The 24,240-nt window shown below is 54.4% G+C and overlaps 2 protein-coding genes across 3 annotated transcripts in view; both read right to left on the bottom strand.

The window, feature by feature from the left end:
• Positions 1 to 1,516: 1,516 nt before the first annotated feature.
• On the bottom strand, positions 1,517 to 6,958 carry Foxj1 (forkhead box J1). The gene is made up of 3 exons (XM_052193932.1): positions 6,892 to 6,958; positions 4,986 to 5,652; positions 1,517 to 3,238 (listed from the first exon to the last, which is right to left on the bottom strand). The coding sequence occupies exons 2-3, from the start codon at positions 5,481 to 5,483 to the stop codon at positions 2,471 to 2,473; spliced, it is 1,266 nt and encodes a 421-aa protein (XP_052049892.1). The 5' UTR covers positions 5,484 to 5,652; positions 6,892 to 6,958; the 3' UTR covers positions 1,517 to 2,470.
• Positions 6,959 to 7,294: 336 nt separating this feature from the next.
• The window catches only part of Rnf157 (ring finger protein 157), a 60,308-nt gene continuing 43,362 nt past the window's right edge, over positions 7,295 to 24,240 (bottom strand). The window contains exons 11-20 of one of the 2 annotated variants that reach the window (XM_052193931.1): positions 24,038 to 24,150; positions 20,919 to 21,157; positions 20,199 to 20,307; positions 18,515 to 18,626; positions 17,995 to 18,164; positions 17,725 to 17,790; positions 17,011 to 17,059; positions 15,359 to 15,469; positions 11,151 to 11,191; positions 9,545 to 9,643 (exon numbers count right to left, since the gene is read on the bottom strand). In XM_052193931.1, the coding sequence (XP_052049891.1) occupies positions 11,151 to 11,191; positions 15,359 to 15,469; positions 17,011 to 17,059; positions 17,725 to 17,790; positions 17,995 to 18,164; positions 18,515 to 18,626; positions 20,199 to 20,307; positions 20,919 to 21,157; positions 24,038 to 24,150 (1,010 nt within the window). In that variant the 3' untranslated portion in view covers positions 9,545 to 9,643. Of the gene's footprint in view, positions 9,644 to 11,150; positions 11,192 to 15,358; positions 15,470 to 17,010; positions 17,060 to 17,724; positions 17,791 to 17,994; positions 18,165 to 18,514; positions 18,627 to 20,198; positions 20,308 to 20,918; positions 21,158 to 24,037; positions 24,151 to 24,240 lie in introns of both variants that reach the window. The other variant, XM_052193930.1, reaches the window with a different exon arrangement.

Genomic DNA, 24,240 nt, shown 5'->3' with positions numbered 1-24,240 from the left:
CAGGCCTTGCTCTGCTAGGCATCTTTCTTTAGTCTTTGGCCTTGTAGTCATGCAAAGGGAGGTTCTGCCTGACCCAGACACTGCCTCTCTTCTTCCCAGCATAAGCCAGGGGCAGGCAGTAACTCGCCCACTGTCAATCCAGGGTGTGCCCACTTTGGCCAGGGCCGAAGGCTGATCCCAGAGGCAAACGGAGAAGCCTGGGGCTGCCTTTGTTCTTATAGTGCTGTGGTCTGTGTGAGGAAGGGGGCAGGAGAGGGGGAGGGAGAGAGAGAGAGAGAGAGAGAGAGAGAGAGAGAGAGAGAGTAGAACAGAGGCTTTAGTTGGGGCACAGCCCCTTCTGTGTGCTGGGTGAAGGGATAGACCCAGCCAGCCTGCCCGGCTCAGTGTGAGCCCTTCTGGAATATTTGGAATAATTAGCAAATGAAAGCAGCGTATAAAGCAGGGGAATGCCAGGCTGGCCTGGGGCCAGACTCAAGGACTGAGGAAGAAAGAAAGAGAGGGGGCTGTGGAGGCTGGGCAGGCTTGCTCTGGAGAGCGCTGGGCAGAGCCGTTTCTCTCTGCGTGGTGTTGTTCGTGTGTGTGCACCTGTGTGTTAGACAAGCTTCTCACAGTGAGGGCCTGGGCGGGCACAAGGATGCTGTCTCTGTATGTAGGGTGGGATCGGGTGGTCATGGTAGAGAAAGGGATCTCAGGTAAACAAACCTAAGACGACGGGCCCTGTTTTGCCATCAGAGCTCTGGTAGCTTGGACTTTCACACAATCAGGAGGGCAAGTCTCAGCACTGTCTGAATTCAAGGTGGCCCTCTGCCTTCCCAAGCCCGCAGCAAGCTGGGTCTGGTAAACACATCAGAGCAGGATGTGGGGTCTTGGGGTTCCTCTGACCTCACACCCTGTCCCTTGGGATGGCGGGGAGGGGGGCTAGGACCTGGGGAGGGTATTGCTGGAAAGAGTCCCGGGACTCTTGGGCAGGCAAGCCTGGGCAGGCCCTCAAGGTGAAGGCCGGCCTGAGCCAGGGAACACTGGTCTTTGTGAATCCTGGGGTAAGGCGGGGCCAATCTCCTCCCTGTCTCTTGTTCGGCTGGGCCTGTAGGCCCAGCTGACCCATTGTGCAGATGGAGGTTCTGTAGGCCCAACTGACCCATTGCATTGTGCAGATGGAGGTTCTGTAGGCCCAACTGATCCATTGCATTGTGCAGATGGAGGTTCTGTAGGCCCAACTGACTCATTGTGCAGATGGAGGTTCTGAGGCATGGGATGGAAGGGATACTGAGAGTGCCACCCGTTTGCCCTTCAATCCCTAGGGACCTAGCTTGAGGGTAGCTGGTCCACAAACCCTTTCTGTATTGTTTCCCTGGTCATTCCTGCTTGACACTGGAAAAGAAATCCATCAACCCTTTCCCCCCAAAGCTGACGCATGTGGTGCTCCCCTTTCCCAAAGAAAGCTGGAAGTACTACCATGTTCAGATTTTTTTTTTAAATTTTATTTTGAAAAAAAATTTTTTTTTACTGTAAAGAACTTTACATGAGAAAGGTTAAATTGTTCCATGTGGAGGGTGAATACAGGTCCCAGCCCCAGGGGTCAACATGGCGCAAGACCTGGTCCCCCAGTATAGACAGGGGCCTAGGGCTTGTCTCCTTCCTGGTCCCAGTGTTCCCAGTAAGCCGGGCATCCCTCCCCCGGTTAAGTCTTAGCTATAACTACACTGACTATATTAGTCTCTCCCGCCCCCACACCTAGCAGCTTGGCTGCCCCTGCCCCAACCACCCGACACCCCAACTTCCAGATGCTCTCAGTTCCAAGTCAGGCTCAAAGGTTAGCAGCCTCCCTTCTGCAGGCAATGGTCCAGAAAAAGGCCCCTGCGGGTTTAGAGACCATCTCGCCCCACCTCGCTGCCCCCACCTGGTTTCTGCCTCCTCTTTCTGTTCCCTTCCCCAGTCTCCTGCCCTCACTCCCCCTGGCCAAGGCAGCCGGGGCCCCTGGGACAGCTCTGCCGGGAGGGGCCTCCTGGGAGTTCATTTGTTATCATCTAATGAGCATTTGTTGTACCTGGGAACTTTCTCCGGGTAGCAGCAGGACTGTGTGAGACGGAGCTTGGGTGAGGGCCCTGTTCAGTTCCTCCCTGGCCTGGTGGGACCCCTCTGGGCTTCAGCACCCAGAGTGCAGCGGGGGCAGGCAGGGCCAGGGGGTGCTTTTGCCAATTCTTGGGTTTGGGGGAACATGAATGGATGAAACACTGTGTGTATGGGGGTTGCTGGGGAGGAAGAGGAGGAGGCAGCCGTTTGATCCTGGGTCCCCAGTTCCCAGTCTTCTGGGCTTGGATATGAGGACATCCCCAGCTGGCAGCAGTGTGGCCTTCAGAGACCTGGCCCAGTCCCTGCCTGGGTGCTGAGATGTCCCCGGGCCTGTCTCGGGAGGCAGTTCTGGGCCCTGACTTGAGCACTGTCCGCAGATGGGGCGGGGCCTGACCTTTTACAAGAAGGCACCCACACTGGCCCAGTCCTGCAGGTCAGCGGCCAGGGTGGCATCCCCTGCTTCAAAAATGGGTTCCGGGGGCAGGCAGCCACTGCTGCTCTCGTCCCAGGGATGCTGGAGAAAGGCTGTGGCCAGGAAGGTCTCGTCGAAGTCCAGGCTGTCAGCAGCCTGCTCCACTGGAGGTCCCCAGGTAGCAGGGCAGTTGATGTGCCGGCCGTGGACTGTAAGATCGACATCTCCGTGGGAGTTAGGGCTCAGCGGGGGACTTAGCTCCAGACCCTCCAGTGAGCTCAGCTCCTCACCCAGAGCGCCAGCCTCAAAGATGGCCTCCCAGTCGAAGTTACCTTTGAGGGGTTCCAGCTCACCCTGCTCCTCCTGGGTCAGCAGCAAGGTGCTGGGAGGCCGCAGGACCTTGGCCACCCGCTTGGGCAGCGGCTGCTTTCGCTTATGCCCCAGCCTGCCCTCTCCAGTGCCCCACCCCCCCTCCCCTGTGGCCTCCTCAAACTCCTGAAGCAGCTGCTGGGCCTCCCTGTTGACGGTCAGAGGCCCACCCCAGGGGGCAGTGCTGGGTTCCTGGGAGGCCTGGCGGGCAAAGGCAGGGTGGATGTGGACTGGGGGCAGCCTCCGCTTCTTGAAGGCCCCACTGAGCAGGCGCTCTGCGTACTGGGGGTCGATGCGCCAGAAGCCCCCCTTGCCGGGTTCATCCTTCTCCCGAGGTACTTTGATGAAGCACTTGTTCAAGGACAGGTTGTGGCGGATGGAGTTCTGCGTGCAGTGAGAGAACAAGAGAAAAGGTCTAGGGGTCAGGGGAACGAACGGCAGCGAAGTGGCACCGGGTGCGCCCGCATCCTCCCTGCTGCATCCTCCCAGACCGGGGAGGGGCCGATCAACCCGATGCCCTGACCAGGCAGCTGTAGCTCAGGGACTCTGGGACACCAGCCACAGGGCATGACGAGCCTGGAGTGCAGGGGCGCGAGGGGGGGGGGGGCTTTTGTTCTCTGTTGCTGGGATATCTGCTTGCTCAGTCATCCGAGCTCTGAGCCACAGGGTGGCTCTCAGTGCCACCCTGTCATCCTCCCTCCCTCCCTTACCCTGCAGGTCCTGGCCAAAGCCCGCAGCTCCCCCACGGCCTGGACTTCCATCTCTCTCTGCCTGGCTGTTTCCCTCTGTTTGTGAAGTGGGTGGGTTAAGGGAGGGGGCTGGGTGACCAAGGAGTGAGTGTGTGTGGTGTGTGTGTGTGTGTGTGTGTGTGTGTGTGGTGTGTATGTGTGTGGTGTGTGTGTGTGTGTGGTGTGTGGTGTGTGTGTGGTGTGTGTGGTGTGTATGTGTGTGTGTGTGTGTGGTGTGTGTGTGTGTGTGGTGTGTGTGTATGTGTGTGGTGTGTGTGTGTGTGTGTGGTGTGTGTGTATGTGTGTGGTGTGTGTGTGTGTGTGGTGGGAGATTTAGTGACTCCTTGTGTGTTGAGCCAGCTGCTGGCCTAGGCCTTCACCCCCTACAATCTTCTCTTCCCATCCAAGCCTCAGTTGATTATTACCCAGCCAAGTGCAGAAGGCTCATTTCTGGGACCTGCGCTGGCAAAGGCATTTGAGTGGGGAGAAGATGAGGATCGGATCGTCAGACCCAGGGTTAGGGCCCTTTGGGACGGCTCAGGACTGTGATCCTGCCCTCTGCCCCTTGGCTGCGGTGGTAGGGAAGAGTGGGCAGCCCCAGGCCTCGCCTCTCGCCCACGGGTCTTGGGATGGGAGGATGTGCAGAGAGGGCTGTCTGCTGAGCCTTAGCTTGCCTAGCCACACTTGGCTTCGTTCTGCTCACACCGCCCTGGTGTCCAGGGGTCCAGGCTAGGCCAGCCAGGCGGGTGGGTGGAGAGTGGGCGCCCCTTTGGCCAACAGGCCTGGGATGTTTACATGGCAGCCCGGCCCATTGGCTGCTGAAGCCACTGCCGCAGAAGTGCCCCTGTGGAAAGCACCTGGCTCAGGTAATTGCCCCCTAGGGAGGCTGGTTGAGAAGGTGGGGGTGGAGGCAGGAAACTGGGGAGGAGTTGAGGTGGGAGGCTGGGTCAGTGGCTTTGGAATGGCTTCATGACCCCTCCACCCGGCCAAACTAATCTTTGTACCCACAGGGCTCATCTCTGCCCTACTCTGGAGGCAGGGTGCAGAACCTGGCAGGGAAGCCACTTGGGTTCCATTTCAGAGTCCAGTTCTGACTAATTCCTCGGGCAGAGCATTGTCTAGGAATTCTCAGACATGGGACTAGGATATGCCTTAGCGTTACATCCCACAGGAGGCGACACTGGGCCCTGTTGGTCCCTCTTCTCCTAGAACTTCGTCTGTACCTCCGGGGCCCTGGCTCCAAACAGTGGGAGTATTTCCAGAACCTGGCAGGGTTCAGACCTCTTGAGAGGCCTGACCTCACAGTCAGGTGCCTCCTTGGCCTTGTGGATCTGGTTATGTGAATCTGGCTGAGTGCCAGAAGGAGGGTGAGGAGGGAGTGGCCACCACCCCTTCTCCCCTACCTGCCAGGTGGGGTCTGCATGGCGGAAGTAGCAGAAGTTGTCGGTGATCCACTTGTAGATGGCCGACAGGGTGATCTTGGTGGCCTTGCTGGCCTGCATGGCCATGCAGATGAGAGTGGCATACGAGTAGGGCGGCTTCACGTGTGGGTTGGTGGCATAGTCCACGTCGTCGGGGGGCGGGGCCTGCAGCCCCGGGGGCGCGCTTCGAGAGGTGCACGACGATGTGGGCTTGCCAGGTGTGTGAGGCTGCCCAAGGCAGGCAGGGTCTGCCGCCAGCGGTGACCCGGGCGCCACCAAGCCCGGCACTTGGTGGTAGCTGTGGGGGTCTGTGCCTCCCGGGGGAAGAGTGGGGGCCTTGGCGTTGAGAATGGAGAATTCCTGCAGCCATTGGAGGCTGGTCAGGCTGTCATCCAGGGCATCCGGCTCCTCCATGCCACCCTCCGGCCCGGCCTCCTCCCCGGGCCCCGCTCCGCAGAGGCGCAGCCAGCTCTCCGCCATGTCTGCGTGGACTCTCCGAAGGGGCGGTCAACATCCACAGGCTGAGCCGGAGTGGCCCGCCGCGCTCTCCGGCCCGCTGGTACCCCAGGCTCCAGTTACACAGCCTCCAGAACACTCACTTCCATTCTGCGACCCGGGGGGTCGCCTCCTCCGAACACGAATGTGGGGCCTGCGGGAGCACCACAGAACTGAGCACTGAGGAAAGAGGCGCCTCGGGGGAGGGGGGAGCCCCTCACAGTCATCCCCGCAGCCTGTGGCGAGGTCAGGGAAACACAGGACCCTGGTCTGTCCCTGGGTCTTCACCTCTCTCCATCTGCCCTTGGAGGGTTTGTTGGCCACAATGAGGGAAGAACGTATAGGAAGGCCCAATCTAACTATATTCCCCAAAAAGTGGGAAAGTAAGATCACATCCCAATAGTCCAGGGGGGCAGTACGACGTGGCTGGGGCAAAATAGGTCATTTGATCCTTGGAAAGAGGTATTAGGATGAAGGGTCCGGGGAAAGGAAGGTCACAGGACCGAGTTATGGAGGGGCAGGAAGCGATCTCCCGAACTCCTCAGATTTCATTTGCTGGCCCCACTACTTCCGTGGGCGACCGATGGACGGGATAGCCAGCAGGTCCCGACGCCCTCCCATCCCGTGGTCCACAGCCCTCCCAGTCCCTTACCTGGCTCAGAGCGCAGGCGGCCAGAGGAAGGTTCTGGAAGAAGTTCCTCCCACCTCCCGCGGCTCTCTGTCCCCAGCTCGAGGGCTCTGCTGGCGCCCCTCGTCGCGCCCCCCCCCCCCTCGCCCGATGGCGCTTCTCTGAGCGCCGACGGCCCGGGGACCGGCATTAAGTAGACGCTCCGAAGGCTTCTCCTGCTGCCATGGCGACGCCCCGCCCCCATAAACAGCTTCCGCTGCTGTCATTGGCCAGCACGTCTCCAAGGAGACCGCGGGCCCTTGCAGCTCCTCTGGCGGCAACTCTCTGGAACTCTCTGGTTCTGCCGCCCTCTCCCGCGCCACCCAGCCCCCTACCCGCCATCGAGATCTGACTCAGTGCATTCCCGCCCGAGGGCCCCGCGCTGGGTCTGACGGCGGGTGATCGGCTCCCGCTCGAGGCCCCGGGAACCCATCCCCCACGCGTCGGGTTTGACCGCTGAGGGGACCCAGCCCCGGATTCTGCAGACCAAGTCTCGGGGAACCGTGTCCTTGAAGTCTTTCCTTTCACCAGGCTGCCAGTGGCCTTTGTCTGGTTTCTGGGGCCTTTCCCTGGTCCCTGAGTGTCTTCTCTGGTGCCCAACAGGCAAGTCTGACTCTCTGATGCCACCTGTCGCTTATAATCCGCAGAAACGGCCACACAGCTCGCAGACACACCGAGGCGGGTAGGGTAACCCAGCGTCTCCCGGTAAGCAGCTCTCCCACTCACCCTGCTCAAGTTCCCAAAAGCTGGCATTCCAGGGGCATCTGCGGAGGTGCCTCTCCTTCCAGTCAGCCTAGGAAGCAGAGCCAGAGGGTAAAAACCAGGAAAGCCACTGGCCTGCGAGATCCTCTCAAAGAGGTCATTTGTTCTCCTATAGCCAGGAACTGGTTAAGCGACAGGAACTAATAAGCATAAGGGACTCTGGGCCCTCGCTTTCCCTGCTGCCATCAGCCTGGGGCTCTTTAATTATTGACGAGCTGCAGCATTGGAAGTGATCGGGTTTAAGGCTGATGCAGAAGCAGGTAGGGCTCAGTCAGGGATGGAGCTGGGCACAAGGCCTTGTACCCAGACCCACAAGCAAAAACACCAAAAAGTGCCGCTGACAGAAACGGTCACAAACGAATTCACGTTGTAGTTAACGGCTCCCCTGCCCCTGTAAACAGTTTTATTCACTTTTAAGAATCATGCAGCAATCCATAAATATTGCATCTTGATGTCCCCACTGTAATGTGCCCACAAGTGTACTCCAGAGAGTATGAGGGGCACACAGCACAGTGTGCACGCACGTGCACACACACACTTGCACACACACACACACACACACACTTGCACACACCAGGTGTGCAGGCCCTAACATGAAGTGAGCAACATGATGCCAACACCAGGTGGACAGGACTAGCTCCCCAGTGAGATGGCTTAGTGTTTGGGTCTGTGCCCAGCAGATGTCACAGGGGGTAGAAAGTCTGGTGGGATGAAATCAGGTAAAGCAAAAAGGCTCTTTGAGGAGACCGAGATCACTACAGTACCGAGCATGGGGAGAGGTGCAGATGTGAGGAGCCAAAGGCACCAGGACACGGTGCCTGACCCTGCGCCTGAGCCCCGAGAAGGGGGTTGTTTCCAAATGAACTGGGTTGTGTGGCAGCTGGCAGGGCCACCCTGGGAAGAGGGCAGAGCTGAGCGAGGCAGAGCAAAGGGTGTGCCAGCCTGGGTGCCTGGGTGATGGGACTGAGACTGAGCACTTGTGAGGGAAGAGGGAGGGGCTGATTATCATGGCTTTTTGAGGGTTCCTGGCCACTGTGGCTACTGCTTACCTGAATCTCCTTCATCTCAGCTTCTTCCCCGCTCCTCCCAGGTCACACCACACTGTGAATATGCTTATGGACTGCCTGCCAGGGGAGGGGGTGGGTCTAGGTCCCAGGCTAAGGGAACTTCCCTGGTGCTTCCGGTCTGTTCTTTGAGGAAGGGCGGTTATTGCTCAGCTTACATTGGTATAAATCTTAAACGTGAAATGGGCTATCGGTCGCAACATTGGGGAAGTAAAAGACATGAAGGGGGGTTTGAGACGTCAGGGTGTTCAGGAGGCCATACGGGATCTCAGGCTCAGCCTATCACACTGCTGGCAGACTCCCCCCAACCTAAAGGAGAGCAGCAGTGTGGTGGTGCAGGCCTGTAATCCTAATGCTTGGGCAGTGCAGGCAGGAAAATCAGGAAGTTCAAGGTCATCCCCAGCTACATAGCAAGCTTGAGGCCAGATTCCCCTGCCCCCCAACCCCCTTTTTTCCCCTGGAGAGCCTTTCTAGGACCACACTTGCAAGTCAAAAGACCCTAGCATCTCACCCTCATAAGTAATCTTGATCCCCAAACCATCTCACGTTCCACTGTTCCAAAAGCCAGTAGATAGGCATCTACTTTAGAGCCATGTGAAGTCCACTGAACTGAGAAAGGTGTGACGCCTAAAACTTTCCTGCCAGCCTGCTGCCATGACTTTGTCTGAGTGCTGACTGGATGGCATCTCAGCACTGGTGACCCATGTCACCAGAGGGAGAGTCCGCCCCTCTCAACCATCTGATCTGAAATGAGAGGAGGATTCACTAGGGTAGGGAGGTGGCCCCAGAGCCTCTGCCACTTCTTTGCTGTCCTGCTCACCCGTCTGAGAACCACCGGGCCTCAGCTCTTAGCCTAGTGCTCCAGCTATTATAAAGGGGGCAGAAAAGCGGCTAGCTGGGTCTGAGACTCCCCCTCAGTGGCTGCAGTGAAGACACGGGAAGAGCCAGCCCTAGCACTGCATGCAGAAGGCCCAGCAGGCCTTGCAAGGGGGGATCTTCCTAACTGCGACTGACGCCGGAGCCACAGGAGACTGACTCTGTCAGCAGATCTGGCTTCCAACCAATAATTTGGCAGCTGCCCTCTCCCTCAGGCTCAGGTGAGGAGCTCCTGGTGTTCCGGGAGGCCAGGATGTGGATGGCCTTTGACATGAAGCAAGTTCCCGACCACTCCAAGTTAGGTTTCTAATTGCTTATGAGGTGCCAGAGACCAAAACCTGTCCACGGGTGTCTAACCAAGCTGCCAAACTCTCCAGTCTTATTGGTCTCCACCCAGAAGAGAAGAGGCTACAGAATCAACCAGCTCCGACCCTCAGCTCAGCTGGCCCACGACAGTCCACAGGGGAAAGGCTTCCGGTTCTGAGAGTAAGAATCATGGTGACAGGAGATGAGGTGGGCAGAGGGCTGCACACTGTCCCCCCTTCATGTGAGTATGAAGTCCACGTGTCTTGTTGAAGATGCCCAGAAGACCTGTGGTCCAGTACGGACAGATGGAAGGCAAGGACAGGAGGGGAAGTACAGGTGCAGGTGCCCTCAGACAGCCATAGGATCCCACACACAAGGCCTGTTCTCCTCAGGGTCCTCCAGGCTGCTGGAGGAGAAGCGCCGGAGCTGGGTGTGGTGACAGTTGACGGTGTTATCGTGCTGCCAGGTACCTGGAGGGAAACAACAGAGGGTCTAGGAGCCGTCCCTTAGGCCAAGTATACATGGCGTCTCCAGTACAGCAGCACCAGGAGTCAACACAGAATCTAGCAGGACGTGCATGACCTAAAACCCCTGGCAGTGTGAGCCACTCATGAGAGGAAGCGTGAGGAGCAGCTGCGGACGTGTGCCGTGGCTGCCCCTCCCTAGCTAGGTGGTCGCTGCCTGTGACCCATGGACAGATAAGGACACTGCAGGTGCTGTTCATTCATGAACCTACCTAGCAGCCATCTTGCATGGCATGCCCTTGATTCTGGACCTGGGAATGTTAGGAGGCGGAACTGAGCTGCCTCCTGCATGGGAGGCATATGCGCAGAGAGACACGCTCTGACCTGTAGCCTGCGTCTGCAGGGGGAGCCGGGCCTGGGACGGGGCTGCAGCACAGCAGGGGCCAGGGAAGGGAGGCCTTGGGTGGGAAGAAGTATGTTTACCTTCTCCTGTACCTCTCCTCACCTGAGCGACTTTTGCCCCAAGATGCTCTTTGTCACCCTTAGCAGTATCTCCCAGCCCCTGGCTGCCCCTGTGCCCAAAGTGGAGACTCAACCCTGACGCTTCTCCGCTCCATGCTCTGATGCAACCTACCTACCTCATTTGTTCTTCCTAGTTACATTCACACCTGCATCTACCTAGGCCTTATATCAGCTCATAGGTTCCAACAGTCTGATTCTTGGCAGGTCACCTTCCTTAGGGTCCTGGCCTTCTCGTACGCCCAGCAAGGCAAGTGTGTGTCACTCACAGATTGGCTGAGGCCTGCGTGGGGCCATAGGTAAGGATGCCCAGCAGCATACCTGACACAGAAATGATTGGTGAGCAGTTCCTGCCAGCTTGCTTTGGGGACCCTCATGTGTTTCCTAGGTCCCTCTAGCTGGCAAGTTAGCTGTTTGGTTCTCTACGGGAGAGTTACTGTGTTTAATGCAATGACAGGCCCTGCTCCTTCCAGGCTTGGGATGTTCAGGGAAGGTACCTCATCCTGTTGGCTCTGCTAGGCTAGGCAAGCTTCTGCAGGAACCATTTATAGGTTTGCACCCTAGGAGGGGGCTGGAGGATGGGGCTTTTCTAGTAAGTGAGACCAGCTAACTGTATAGTGTAGTCCTGAGTCCAACTTAAAAATGGCCAGCCTCAGATTCAGCAAGTCTAAGACATGAAGAAAGTCCTTAGAAGAATCTATGCAAGGATGAAGCAGGTATTGATGGCTTGTTTTGCATGAGCGGTCTGGTGTGGGAATCTATCCTGAGGCTATAATAACAGTCCTCAGAAGGCCTGGGGAAGGATGGGGGCAGGGTCTTCCACACCTAAACTGCCCACAGGCTCTCCACGCCCGAGCAGAGTCAAAGGAGCTTCTTCCCTTCTGCAGGTGGCACTCCGGGTCGTGGGAAGAGGATGAGGCAGGAGGACGTTCAGTTAGAAACCCCAGGTAAAATGAGTGGCTTGTTCAGTTATATAATTTGTTAGATGTCATACCTATTCCTCAATGTTTATGGGGCAGGACTCCGGAGCTGCGGCTGTTCAGTAGGAGAGACCAAAAGCAAATGGTAAACGAGAGAGAAGACACACATGCACACACAAGTAAAACAGCAGCAGCCACATCACCACCGCCATGGTCACGGCTGCCAGCATCCATGACACAGGGCCTGACGCTGTCCTGACCAAACTCACACAAGTCCTTATGCAACATCTTCCACCCCAGGACCCCCAGTCAGGGTGCAGACTGCCTGGAGAACAGTCTAGGCTGCAGATGTGCCATGCGTAGTAATAAGAATGAGTCGTCCGTCGCCCTGGAGGGACCCACAGGCTCCACGGCAGCTTGGAACCCGAGGAGATGTCTGAGTGCACTCTCCCACCTGCCTGGACCCAGGCCTTCTGGCAAGAGAGTGAAGCTTAGGGCTGGAGAGATGGCTCTGTAGTTAGGAGCACTGACTGCTCTTCCAGAGGTCCTGGGTTCAAATCCCAGCAACCACATGGTGGCTCACAACCATCTGTAATGGGATCTTCTGGTGTGTCTGAAGACAGCCACAGTGTACATACATGAAATAAATAAATAAATATTTGAGAGAGAGAGGGGGAGAGAGAGAGAGAGAGGAGAGAGAGAGAGAGAGGAGCTTGGAGACTAGAACCCCCTCCGGGAAGGGACAGCGGCACTTTACATTTGGTTCCCTTTGGGGAATCAGAAATGAGAGGAGGAAGAGGCTGCCTCTACTAACTTGCTGATTAACTTAAGGGCTACAATAGTTAAAATATGCTTATCCTGTAATTTAGATCTCCCCCAGAGTGTGCGCTGCAAACATCCCATTTTAAAAACAAAAGCACGGGACCTCACTTTGTAACCCTCGCTGCCCTGGAACTTGATATGCAGACCCGGACTGGCCTCAAACCCACAGAAAACCAGCCTGGCTCCGCCTCCTGAGTGCTGGGATGAAAGGTGTGCATGACCACAGTTTTTTAATGATTTATATATTTTTTTATCTTATGTGCACTGGTGTTTTGCCTGAATGTATGACATGTCTCTATAAGGGGGTTGGATCCCCTGGAACTGGTGTTACCGAGCTGTGAGCCACTATGGGGTGCTGGGATTTGAACTCGGTTCCTCTGGAAGAGCAGTCAGTGCTCTTTTTTTTTTTTTTTTTTTTTTTTTTTGGTTTTTTAGATTTGGCTTTTTCGAGACAGGGTTTCTCTGTGTAGCCCTGGCTGTCCTGGAACTCACTCTGTAGACCAGGCTGGCCTCGAACTCAGAAATCCACCTGCCTCTGCCTCCCAGAGTGCTGGGATTACAGGCGTGCGCCACCACTGCCCGGCCGCAGTCAGTGCTCTTAACCGCAGAGCCATCTCTCCAGCCCCACATGACCATACCTTAATCCTATATCATGAGGCTTGAAGACAGCAGTGGATTTCAATTTCTATTCAGGTCTCTATCTCTTTAGATTTAGGTCACTCCTGTGTTACTCAATCATGTAACAATTTATATTTTCACTAAAAGCCCCCTGTCTCTTCCTTACCCATGGCATATCCTACCCAGCGCCGTCTGTGCATGCTCACTACCCGACCTCACTCTCCTGCCAGCCATGGACTACTCTTGAAGCCATCTAGACGCTGCATGGTCACAGAGTTCCAGCTCTTATCACACCCCTGTCAGGTTAGGTCATCCCTGTGGGCAAGCGGCTCTAGCATAAGGAACCGGAAAGCTGGTCTCGGTCTTGGGCCTTTGAAGCTCTGGAAGCTTCTTAGGGAGAGGAGCCGGAACACACAGGCTCTCTGCAAGGTCCTTACAAGCTAGGATGGTGACGATGGCTTTCTTGGCAGAGTGTGTGTGACACACATGATCTAGGGCAGCACCCTCCCCCTGCCTGCTCTTCCTGTGTCCTCCAGGAAGGGGGTGGTATCTATTTGAAGAGGGGAACAGACTCAAGCAGGGGCAGGGTCTGCGGGAAGTGCTCCTCAGGGGAGGAAAGCATTCAAGAACAGGGAGGCACAAGACAGCCTCGGCCCTCACTGCAGCGGGGTTGTGGAGTGGGAACTTAACTACACAACGACTGTCCTGCCTTTGACCCAGGAGAGAGCCAGACACCTCAGAGCACCCTGGCACCTTGGCTACCAGTGTGAGTGTAACAGATGCAGCAGAGGGGGCATATCTCCTCCCCACGAGAGCCCTTGGACTTTTGCTACAGATACTTAGTTTGTATATACTTAGCTGTTTATACCCGAGTCCCTCTCCTGACACTGCCACAGGTGACTGACTGATGTTTGGCCAGGCTGGGTGCGCCATTTAATCTCAGAACTGCTGACGTTAGACATCCCCCTAAGGAAGCCGTGCTGCTTGCTCCCTGCTTGTGGACGCTGCCTGTGGACTCTGCTGTGCCCACGCTGCCTTTCCCGGGAGGGGAAGACACACTGACAGGCAGTTGTTGGGAAGGAGGCCGGGCGAGGGGGAAGCAGAAAGAACAGGCTTCGTCTCCAGGGCACCGTGGCTCCAACAGTGGCAGCCGCTCCGTCTGCCAAAAGCGGGGCTCGGCCTAGGAGCCCTTGAGGAAAGGCCGGCCGGCACAAAGCCATGACAGACACGACAGACACAGGCAGAGCTAGGCAAAGGCACCATCTTCGCCCTATGACCAACAAGGATGCCCATCTCACAGGCTTTGCCACAGAAGCATCTATTTTTGTTGAACAGGAACGCCTATCTTCTCACAGTTTTTTTCTTTAAAACTCAGTGTATGGACCACAGGCCCTCGCCGATTAGGAACTGGGAGCTTGTCTAGAGGCCTAAGCGAGAGCCCTGCAGGTGCGCACACCAGGAAGCTTGGCATCGGGCTGAGCGGAGGCTGGGGGACAGTGCTGCACAGAGTGAACATGAACTTTCACACAAGTCAGAGAACAGACATGAGTTAAAGAAAAAATGAGCAAACCAGACAGACAGGCCTACATTTGGCATAAGGACATGGAACATAAATGGACGGATGGAAGCGAGGCGAGGCCAGGAGCGGGAAGGCAGGGGTGAGCGTGCCTGGTCTCCAGCAGCTCCCGTCCAGCCTTAACTGGGCAGGAGGCGGCCATATGGATCAACACCCTCCACCATGCTCTGACGGGAAGGGAGAGGGCCTGGGGCCTGGGCGGGAGAAGCGGTGAGCTGATGCTGTCACTCAGGTCTCACAGAAGCCTGGGACCTGGGCAGTATCTTCAGGACAAACTAAAGAGAGAAAGGTTGGAGAAAGTTTCTCCTGAGCAACTGGCTTCCCTTGCCACAGGCTTGCATGGGGCCAGGGCCTGCTGGGACCATGTGTGGCACAGGCTGAAGGGGCGTGGCCGCCACGGAAGGCCCTGCGGCCTAACACTTCAGCTACTTCGCTGAGCGAGTAAAGCACTGGACCCCGGAGTGGCTGTTCTGAGGCTGAAGCAGTCTTCAGTGGGGGACACTGGAGATTACACAGGGAGGTGTGAAGGGAATCTGCTGAGGCCAGGAAGAGACCTCCGTCCTGGGCAGGGTTTTTGCTGCTGCTGAACGGGCACACTGAAGTCAGAGCTCAACTGGGACTTATTTTATTTGGAGGTTCTCAAGGCAGTTTCTCCGTGTAGCTCTGGCTGTCATGGAACTTGGTCTGTAGACCAGGCTGCATCAAAATCCGAGGTCTGCCTGCCTCTGCCTCCCCATGGTTGGGATTAAAGGCCTACGCTGCCACACCGAGCTTAATTTTATTATTCTTTGAGGGACTAGGTCTTGTTACTTAGCTCCTGGCCAGCAGCTTGCAAAGATGGGGCTGCCTCTGTTTCCCAAGTGTGGGGTTGTAGGCATGCACTAGCGTGTGTGGGCTTGAATGTACAATTAACATGGCTGCTTTGCAGATACTGTCTGAGGTCATAAAAAGAAACAGGGCGCGCTGAGAAGTTGGGGCCTCAGAGAACCAAGTCGACCCTGCCCTCTGCCTCCTCCTTTGGGATCCACGTCTAGCACATGTGAACACTGGAGATCTAAAGCTCACCAGGTCAGAAAGCCATTCACTGACCTACAAGATGCTTTTAGATTTCCTTGTGATCCTCAAACATAAGTCCCTTGAAGAGCTACAGTTTCAATTCTCAAAGCTCAGGCTTCTTTTTCCGAGGCCTGCAGGGGGTGAGGGGGAGAGCAGGGGGGAGCAGGGGGTGTCTCCCACCAAGTTCATGTTCAGCAGACTGCCACTCACCGGGTAAGCAGACCTCAGAGCACAGCTTATTGTCCAGTGCTTTCACGCTTGCGACGTCAAAGTCATTGTTATTGTCACACTCCATGCCTAGAAACGCGCAAGTCCTCTGCCCTGTAACGGAGTTAATGCAGTTAGACAGGGGCTGGCTAGGTTTCCTCTACTTTTTTTTTTTTTTTTTTTTTTTGCTGTCCTTAAAAAAATAAAAGTTTTAAGATGGAGACAAAAATAAAATAAAATCATGTGTCAAAAAAAAAAAGACAATAAAATCAAAGAGTGGACAGAAGAACTGAGTTGTGTGGGTACGTCGGGTTCTCACGGGCACCCTGGTTTGTGAACCGAGTTGTGTGGGCACGTTGGGTTTTCGAGGACATCCTGGTTGGTTTCCTTAGGTGGCCTCTTTCTAGTTGTTCCTTATGAGTCTGATGATCCCTGTGGAAGGCTGCCAGACACAGGTCATGAGAGCAGCTGCACCCAGGTTAGCCTGATGTCGCTGTGGCCTGACGCCTTGAGATGGTGCCCTGCTTGGGGCCTGTGACTCCCAGGTATGAGCAAGGGGTGCCTATGACCGAAGGGTCTGCAGAAATGTACACAGGGAACGAACAGCTCATAGCTTTGGGTTCCATAATTTTGCACACTCTGTTCACAAAATTATGTTTCTCCCTGTCAGGAGACTGAGGCCGTTACTGTGTGTTCTCGGTAACTGTCCAGAATCCTGCAGTCACATGAAAGGGCAAGGGCTGTAGGAACTTTTTATTAAGCTCCCCCTTTCTTTCTCAATGAGAGGAGCAGAGGGCAACCCCCATGCAGGCTGTGAAGAGTTGAGTGCCAACACACTGGTCACCGTGTGCATCTCAGAGAAGGTTCCTCGGGGAAGCTGCTCAGGGTGTGGGGCTTTGGGTTCTGAAATCTCTTCAGAGGGAGTAAAGCTCGTAGCCCTGGGCGGATGTGCTCTGTCACCGGGAGTTGTCAAGCCCACATGCACCTCTGACACCCCTGAAGCGATGGCCAGCGCTAAAGCAGGAACATCTAGGATAACCTGTGCTGGAGCAACTGTAGCCAGGGCCCATGCAGGCCTATGCACAGAGATGCCCGGGAGCAGGGAGTCTGGCTTCTGGGATAAAGAGAGTGACCCCTCTAACCACCCCTCTTCCTCCCTCGTGGCCTCAAGGGAACGCTTCTTTTCCAGGCTCACTGGAGACAAACCTCTTCTATCTGAAGACCAAACCACACCCTGTAGAGCTTCACTGGAAGGCCTGTGGGGGCGGGGTGGGGCGGTGCTTCCTCAGCCACATCCTCAACATGTGAGCTGCGGGGATCCTCTTAAGATGTTCTCCACTAAAGCCACCCAGACAAGCTACCAGAGTCCTGCCTCATGCAGAAGAGACCACTACTCCACTTGGGGTTCGGGCAGCCCAAGGGCTCAGCTAGAGAGCTGCCATGGGTGGTGTCTTCTGCAGTAGCATCCAGCACCGCCCCATCCCGTGGAGCCTGAGTCTCAGGAGGAGTGGCGCATGTCACTAAGGTTTGCCTGACATGCCATCAAGATACCGTCTCCCACAACAGAGCGCCACCATGGAGCCACAGTCGTCCCCCTTTTACCCCTTAGCAATACAGGAAAGAGACATGAGTGAGAGCAGGGCCAGATCTTTTACCATCATCTCGTACAGGTGATCTGTCCTCTTCCTCTATGATATCATTTCCCTAGGACACAAGAAAAACCCCATGAGTCCACTGTAGAGGCGTGACACAGACAGGACAAATCATCCCTGTGGTCATGATTTCCATGGTCTGCCTCCGCAGCACACACCTCCCACCATGGCCAGGGGATGCTTGATCAACGGCAGGTCTATGCTTAGGGTGGGTTGTAAGGAATACGCTTACACTGAAGTACAAATAAGAGTTAAGGGGGCTGGAGAGATGGCTCAGCAGTTAAGAGCACTGACTGCTCTTCCAAAGGTCGTGAGTTCAAATCCCAGCAACCACATTGTGGCTCACAACCATCCAAAATGAGATCTGATGCCCTCTTCTAGAGTGAAGACAGCTACAGTGTACTTACATATAATAAATAAACCTTTTTTAAAAAATAGTTATATTAAAAAGCAAATAAAAGCCAGGTATGGAAACGGGTCTATAATTTCAGAACTTGGGAGACAGAAGCAGGAAGGTCACCTCAAGTCAAAAGCCAGCTTGGTTCTACTATAGCAATTCTAGGTGCAGGCCACTCCCCCCTCTACCCACACTCCTACATGATCTTTGCCATTTGTCCGGGACGGCTTCCCCAGGCTCCTCTGCCACAGCCATTCCCAGCTAACACCGACAGGAGAACCGGGCTGCGGGCAAGGAGCTGCGGCCTGCCTGACAGTTACCTCTGCATCCTGCTCTCCAGCTGCAAGGCCAGCAAAATTGCTGTCTGGGGACTCTGCTGGTGTCTCCTGTAAAAAAGGGACAAAACCCCCAGGGTACAGTCATCGCGGGCTCCCCAGTTAACAAGCCCAGGTCGGCAGCTTTCCTCAGCACGAGGCTGGTGGCACAGAGAACCAGATCTAAGGGCGTGCCTGCCCCCGCACCTCTGTCCCTGGGCACTCCTGCCGGCACAGGGGCCTTTACAAAGCCTGCCCTCCCAATCCCCGCCTCACCTCTTCTTCTGAAGGGGCCCTGCTGGCAGCTCCGGGGGAAGGCAGGGCCTCTGCTTCCTCTTCTGTGCCAGGCGCAATGTAGGAACCCGACATGGAGGACACGGTGTCAGTGCTGATCTGGGAGGAAGCCATGGACATGACGGACTGGGCCAGGCTGCTGCTGGCTGGGTCTGTAGAGGCAGAAGTTAGGGCAGGGGACAGGACCTGATGACGGAGGAGTGATATGCGCTTCCTACTAGGTAACAAAGAGGCCTACAGATGCCCGCACTTGCCCTGTGCTGAGAAAGGTTTAGACCGAAGGTGTTCCAAGATTCTGCTCTGAGACTCGAGGACCGGGGGAAGTGCACTCCTGCTGCTACAGCAGGGGGATGGAGGAGGCACATGGTATCATGTGGGAGGGTGGTAAGAGGCCTTCCCTGTCCAGTGTGGGCCTGTTCAGTGCCCAGCATCACTGCTCCTGTCCCCAGCTGTGTCTCAGGTGAGGGAGGCTCACGCACTCACGCCCTGGTCCCTTAGGTACCTTCTGGGGAGGAGATGGTAGAAGAGAGCGGAGTCCCTGTGCAAGATGACTGGTCAACAGCCCCTGAGGAGGACAGGGTGAGGTTCTCACTCTCTGGAGTCACATCGGGTCCCTGGGGGCGAAGGACACATTGGAACGTGAAACCAGCACAAGCCCTGCCTATGGGCAGAAGGGGAAGAGCAGAGCTGGCGAGGAACACAGGAGGGACACGGTCCTCTTCCTGTGGGCATGGGTGACAAGAGAGGCGGGCAGTGCTGGCTTCTGTCAGCACTCCTTTCCAGCCAAGGCCTGGAGTGACTTCGTTCCAGGGGAGTGCACACTTCAGTCAGCACCTCCTGCCTGAGGCCCCGCAGCTGCTGGCCACACAAAGGCGGCAGCTCCAGTGACACAGGTCATCCAGCAGCTGTCACCGAGGGACACCCCTGGGTTCCCCAGGATTATAAACAGCTTTCCTTTAGAAGGGGAAGAACACGAAACCAACAGGGCCCTCAGTGCTACGAGACCTCTCTGTACGTCTGGAGTTCCGGCTCAGTGGATCTGAGCCACCTCTGCCTTCCACTCACCAGCACCCTGGACACAGCATTGCTGCCTTGGGTGCCTCAGAGGGGCAAGATCAGCTCTCCAGCTCCCCGGGAGGCCTCTGTCACCTTAGGTCAGGCCTGTACTACCAAGGCTCTTCCTGGCTCCACTGGCCTACCCGTGACTGTCAGGGTGTACAGAGCCATATTGGGGCAGTCTTGCACTTGGTCAGAGTTTGACTTTGGTCAAGGTTAACTTCTCCCAGTTAGCCAGGATCCTGCTCCACCTAGGGTGGAGCGCTCGTAGTAAAGGTTAAGTTCATTGTTCCTCCAGGTATAGGGATTCCTGAATTAAGCAAGTGACCCACCCAGCTGCCGGAGCAGTCAAGACGAAGACCTCCAAGAGAAGCTAGACAACTTCCACCGGAACTCAGCCTGGAGTCTGGGGGGAAGGGTTTGCCCAAACTGTTAAAAGATCTGGCGCCATTAAAGTTTACGGCTTTGATCAGTGAACATTGACTTGGCCGCAATTTCTTTTCGCCCCTCTTCCCTATAACCCCAAAATTCTCTCAACAGGTAACCCGGTTTACATGTGGCTGCGGGCAGCTACATCAGGGGACTCTGTAAGACAGAGCCATCACTGTATCCCTTGGCCTGCTCCAAGTTCCCCTCAGTGCTTTTCTCCCCTTCATGTATAAGAACTTTCTAGATCCAGTCAAATGCGACTCCCTCCACAACAGTTTTTCTGATGTCCTCTCCTAAAGGGCACTGCACACCATGCTGTGAGACTCCATGGTTTCTTCTGAGAGCACTGCCCCCTCTCTTGAGATACACAGCTTCAATAGCTGTCTGGCGCTGAACTTCCTATGTAGCCTAGCCTGACCTCAAACTTATGACCCTGTGCTTTAGTCTCCAGAGCTGGGACTACAGGTAGCTGTAATCCTACCAAGCACTTGGCAGGTAAAGCTGATAGGGTCTGTATGCTCTAGGTAAGGTCCTTGTGAGCAATGTACAAGGTGGCGAACTCACGAACCTCAGGAAACCTGTGCAGCCACCACCTTGTAAGGCACCGGGAGGTCCTATGAGCAGATAAAAGCAGGGACCCAGGAGCCACGTAGGCAGATGCCTGGCGCCAGTACCCAGGGAGGGAGAAGACAGCCAGTTACCTCTTCAGGATGCTGGCCTGACAGCCTCTGCGAGAGCTGAGTGTCTGACTCGCTGCAAGAGCGCTCATCTTCCTCTTCATGAAGCACAGAAGAATTCTGGGAAACAGACCTGTAAACGCCCAGAAGAAAAGCAGCTGAACGCAGGACTTCCCTTCCTCTCCTCAGACCGCACAGGAGGACCGGAGAAGCCAGGTCAGCTCTCAGGAGCAGGACGTGACAGGTCTGTTGCAGTGGGGTAGACTCTGCCTCTAGCTCCTATAACTAGAAAAAGGCTAGCACGCCCGCCCCTCGGCGCCATCTCAAGTCCTTGATCTGTAAGATAGCCTCTTTAGCCACAGACAGTGTTATGTTTGTGTCCTATGGATTCAGATGCTCAGGATACAGTGCCAGGTGGTCCCCCTGATGTCACATTAAGCTAGGGCCCCAAGGGATTCTGTCTACACTGCTCAATGTCCTCTTTCCTTACCCTCCTCACGAGAACCCACGGCTGACAAAGGTGCATGCGCCTAAGTGCCCGTGCCCATTCAGCTTCTCTCTCTGGGGGAAGCTGCCCTCCCCACCACGGCCAGGCTGGAGACTCTCTTCCTTAGAGCGAGCAATGCTGTGAAGGTTTCCACCTGGGATGTGCCATGTGCCTGTCACAGTGTCGAGGACGGAAAGACGGTCTTGCAAGCCCTTAGACATGACCCTGGGTGACACTGGCGGGCACCCCCCACTTACTTGGACAGACTCTTTTTGAGTTTGAGTCCTTGGCCGTTGCAGTCAGACAGGCGGTCAAGGGGGGACAGTGTCCTAACAGGGGGCAGGTGGCCATCACTGCCGTAGGACGGGAGCATTCCTGAGAGGCGGCCATCTCCAAGAACGTGAAGGGGAGGGACTGCCGGGGACGAGGTGAGGGGCCCATTGAGGGCCTCCAGGAGAGACACCACTTCATAGCCCGGTGGGATATTCTCTGAGGACTACAAGAATCAGAGAAAGGCCAAAAATCAGTTAGGCACTTTTGGCTTTATGGCCCAGTCACGTTTCCCGATGGGCATTAAAAGATGCATTTTGTTTTTAAGCATCTGCTGTGGCGAGAAAAGCTTCTGTGCTGAACATAAGGACAGGCAAAGTGTGGAGGAGCCACGGGCACCTATGTGATTCCTCACATGGTCTGATGATAACAGACTTAAATACTCACTATTGGAAAATTGTAAAAGAAATCAAAGCAGAAAAAAATTACCAACAACCAACTACCCCAAAGTAACTTTTGTTGGCAATCTAGGACATTTTCCTGTTTTCCCTTTCTTCCTTCCTTTCTGTTTTTATTGTTTCTGTTGTTGTTTTTTGGGTTTTTTTTTTTTTTTTTGAGACAGGGTTTCTCTGTATAGCCCTGGTTGTCCTGGAACTCACTCTGTAGATCAGGATGGCCTTGAACTCAAGAAATCCACCTGCCTCTGCCTTCCAAGTGCTGGGATTAAAGGCATGCGCCACCACCACCCGGCTTTCTCTTTCTTTTTTCCTTTTTATTTTTTTGACATTTTTCAAATATTTTATCTTGTTCCTGATTTATGATTAATCTTTAAAGATAATTCTAGGAGCTGGAGAGATGGTTGCTGCTCTTGAGAGGACCTGAGTTCAGATCCCAGCACCCATGTCAGAGGCTCACAATCCCCTGTAATTGCAGCTCTAGGGGCCTAATGCTGCTCTCTGACGCTGCACCGTGAGTATTCACACAGACACACATATACTAAATTAAAAATAACAAGTCTGTATCTTGCTTAAACAGAACTATGTTCCTTTATTTTGTTTATTTATTTAGATTTTTTGAGACAGAGTTTCTCTGTGTGGCCTATGCTCTCCTACTTCCATCTCCCAGGTGCTGGAATTACAGGTGTATACCCACAGCTTTTCCTGTAGCTGGGAATTTCAGATTCATCCTTTTGTAGACATGGGTCTGCCTGCCTCTGCCTCTAGAGCACTGGGATTAATAGCATGCGCCACCACAGCCAGACTGTAGGAAGTGCTCTTGACCACTGAGCCTTCTCTCCAGTAACTGTGTGTGTGTGTCTGTGTTGTATGTAGGTGACTACAAGTGACTTCAGAGGCCAGGAGATGACATTGGATCCCCCTGGAGGTGGTAGTAAGTTACCTGAACTGTATCCTCTGTAAGAGCGGTACCTACTCTTGATTACAATCCATTTCTCCAGCCTCTGAAATTTTATTTAATTGCAGTGCTAGAGATGAACCCAGGGTCATTCATCGTTAAGATAAGTAATCTAGGTAAGCGCTTTACCACTAACCCATACCTTTAGCTAAGATCTTAATCTTAAAATTCATCTATTTAAAAGAATTGAGGACAGTGGTAGCTGTTGGCTCTGAGGTAGCCATGTAGCCCAAGGTCTGGAATAAACAGTGTAATGTAATTTAAAATGCTAAAATGACTTCTTCCCTTATACATAACTAATTAATTTCCCCCTATACTGTTAAGTGAATAATAAACCTCTCCCACCACTGGGCTAATCAAGGCAGAACAGTACATGTAGTTGCTTTTTTAGAGGACAGGGTGCTGTTTTATAGTGCTAGTGACTGGTCTCAAGACCTTGCGAATGCTAGGTTCATGCTCAACCCAGAGGCACACCCCTCCTCGACTGATTTACAGCTGCAGACCTTCCAGGTTTCCTCTGATAGCCTCTTACCCTATGACTCTAAGGTCGATCATCTTACCTGCTTGGCTTCCAAGCTCTGAAGCCACAAAAAGGATAAGGAAGGTAGGTAGTAACAAGAATTCAAGTAGAAAGAGCAAGTTTGGTTCAAGTCTAAAACAGACATCCCTGTTTCTTTTCTTTCTTTCTTTTTTTTTTTTTTCCAAGACAGGGCTTCTCTGTTTCGCCCTGGCTGTCCTAGAACTCACTCTGTAGACCAGGCTGGCCTCGAACTCAGAAATCTTCCTACCTCTGCCTCCCGAGTGCTGGGATTAAAGGCATGTGCCACCACTGCCTGGTGACATCCCTGTTTCTGCTTGGGGTAGTTCTGAGTCAGAGCCCACTGGAGTGAACCTCCAACCAATGGCTTCAGGAATGGAAATATCAACTGAACTCCAAGTTCCAGAGGAGAAAAAGGAGATTTCAATGATTAGAATTCAACTTTCAGTTGCAATATTAGTGAGTTGCTTAAGACTTATTTACTTCTGGGCCAGGTGGTAGTGGTGTACACCTTTAATCTCAGCACTCAGGACTTATACATAGGTGGATCTCTGAGTTTGAGGCCAGTTTGGTCTAGAGTGAGTTCTAGTACATCCAAGGGCTACACAGTGAAACTCTGTCTCAAAAAAAGTTTACTTTTATTTGTCTGAGTGTCTGAGTGTTAGGCTGCATGTATGTCTGCATACCGTGTGTGTGCCTGGTGCCTTTGGGGGTCAGATGCCCTAACACTGGAGTTAACAGTCTGGAGCTGACATGTGGGTGCTGAGAGTTGAATCTGGGTCCTCTACAAGAGCAACTCGTGCTCTTAACTGCTGAGTCATCTCTCCAGCCCCAGTCTTAGTATTCTTCACTACAACATGATGCCAGACAGTCTAAAAAAAGTCCTTCAGCATACTCAGGTTTAATGTCTTGGTGCAATGCCATCAAAAAGCAGGTCAAAACTGGGTGTGCTGGCTCACACTTCTAACCCCTGTGCTTGGAAGGTACAATCAGGAAGATCACTGAGTTTCACATCTGGTCTGGTCTACACAGCAAGTTCCAAGCCAGCTAGGGTCACACAGTCAAACTCTGTCCCCCAGTAAAACATACAGAGAAATATCAAGAACACAGAGACAGAGGTGCTCTGCAAGGGCTGTGCTTCTGAGACCAGCTTACTGAATGCTCCTCTGAGTCCGAAGTCTGGGAAGAGATGATGGGGTTAAAGCTGCTTGGAGACAGAGGGCCCAGTTTTTTCCTCATGGCTCGGATCTGAAGCAGTGCCCGGAAGGCTGTGAAGAAGAAAACAGGCCATCAGGACATCCTGTTTCAGGATTAAGGATAAGCAGGTGCCCAGACAGAAGCCATGAGCCCCCCACCCC

This window comes from Apodemus sylvaticus, chromosome 10 (genome assembly GCF_947179515.1).
Source record: "Apodemus sylvaticus chromosome 10, mApoSyl1.1, whole genome shotgun sequence".
NCBI classification, from domain to species: Eukaryota; Metazoa; Chordata; class Mammalia; order Rodentia; family Muridae; genus Apodemus; species Apodemus sylvaticus.
This window is presented reverse-complemented; position numbering and strand designations above follow the sequence as displayed.

Excerpts from the sequence above, each read along its gene's own strand:
- Foxj1 (XM_052193932.1), bottom strand. The coding sequence starts at position 5,483 with ATGGCGGAGAGCTGGCTGCGCCTCTGCGGAGCGGGGCCCGGGGAGGAG. Across the intron at positions 3,239-4,985 it reads ATGCAGACCCCACCTGGCAG|AACTCCATCCGCCACAACCT; the intron begins GTAGGGGAGAAG and ends CACTGCACGCAG.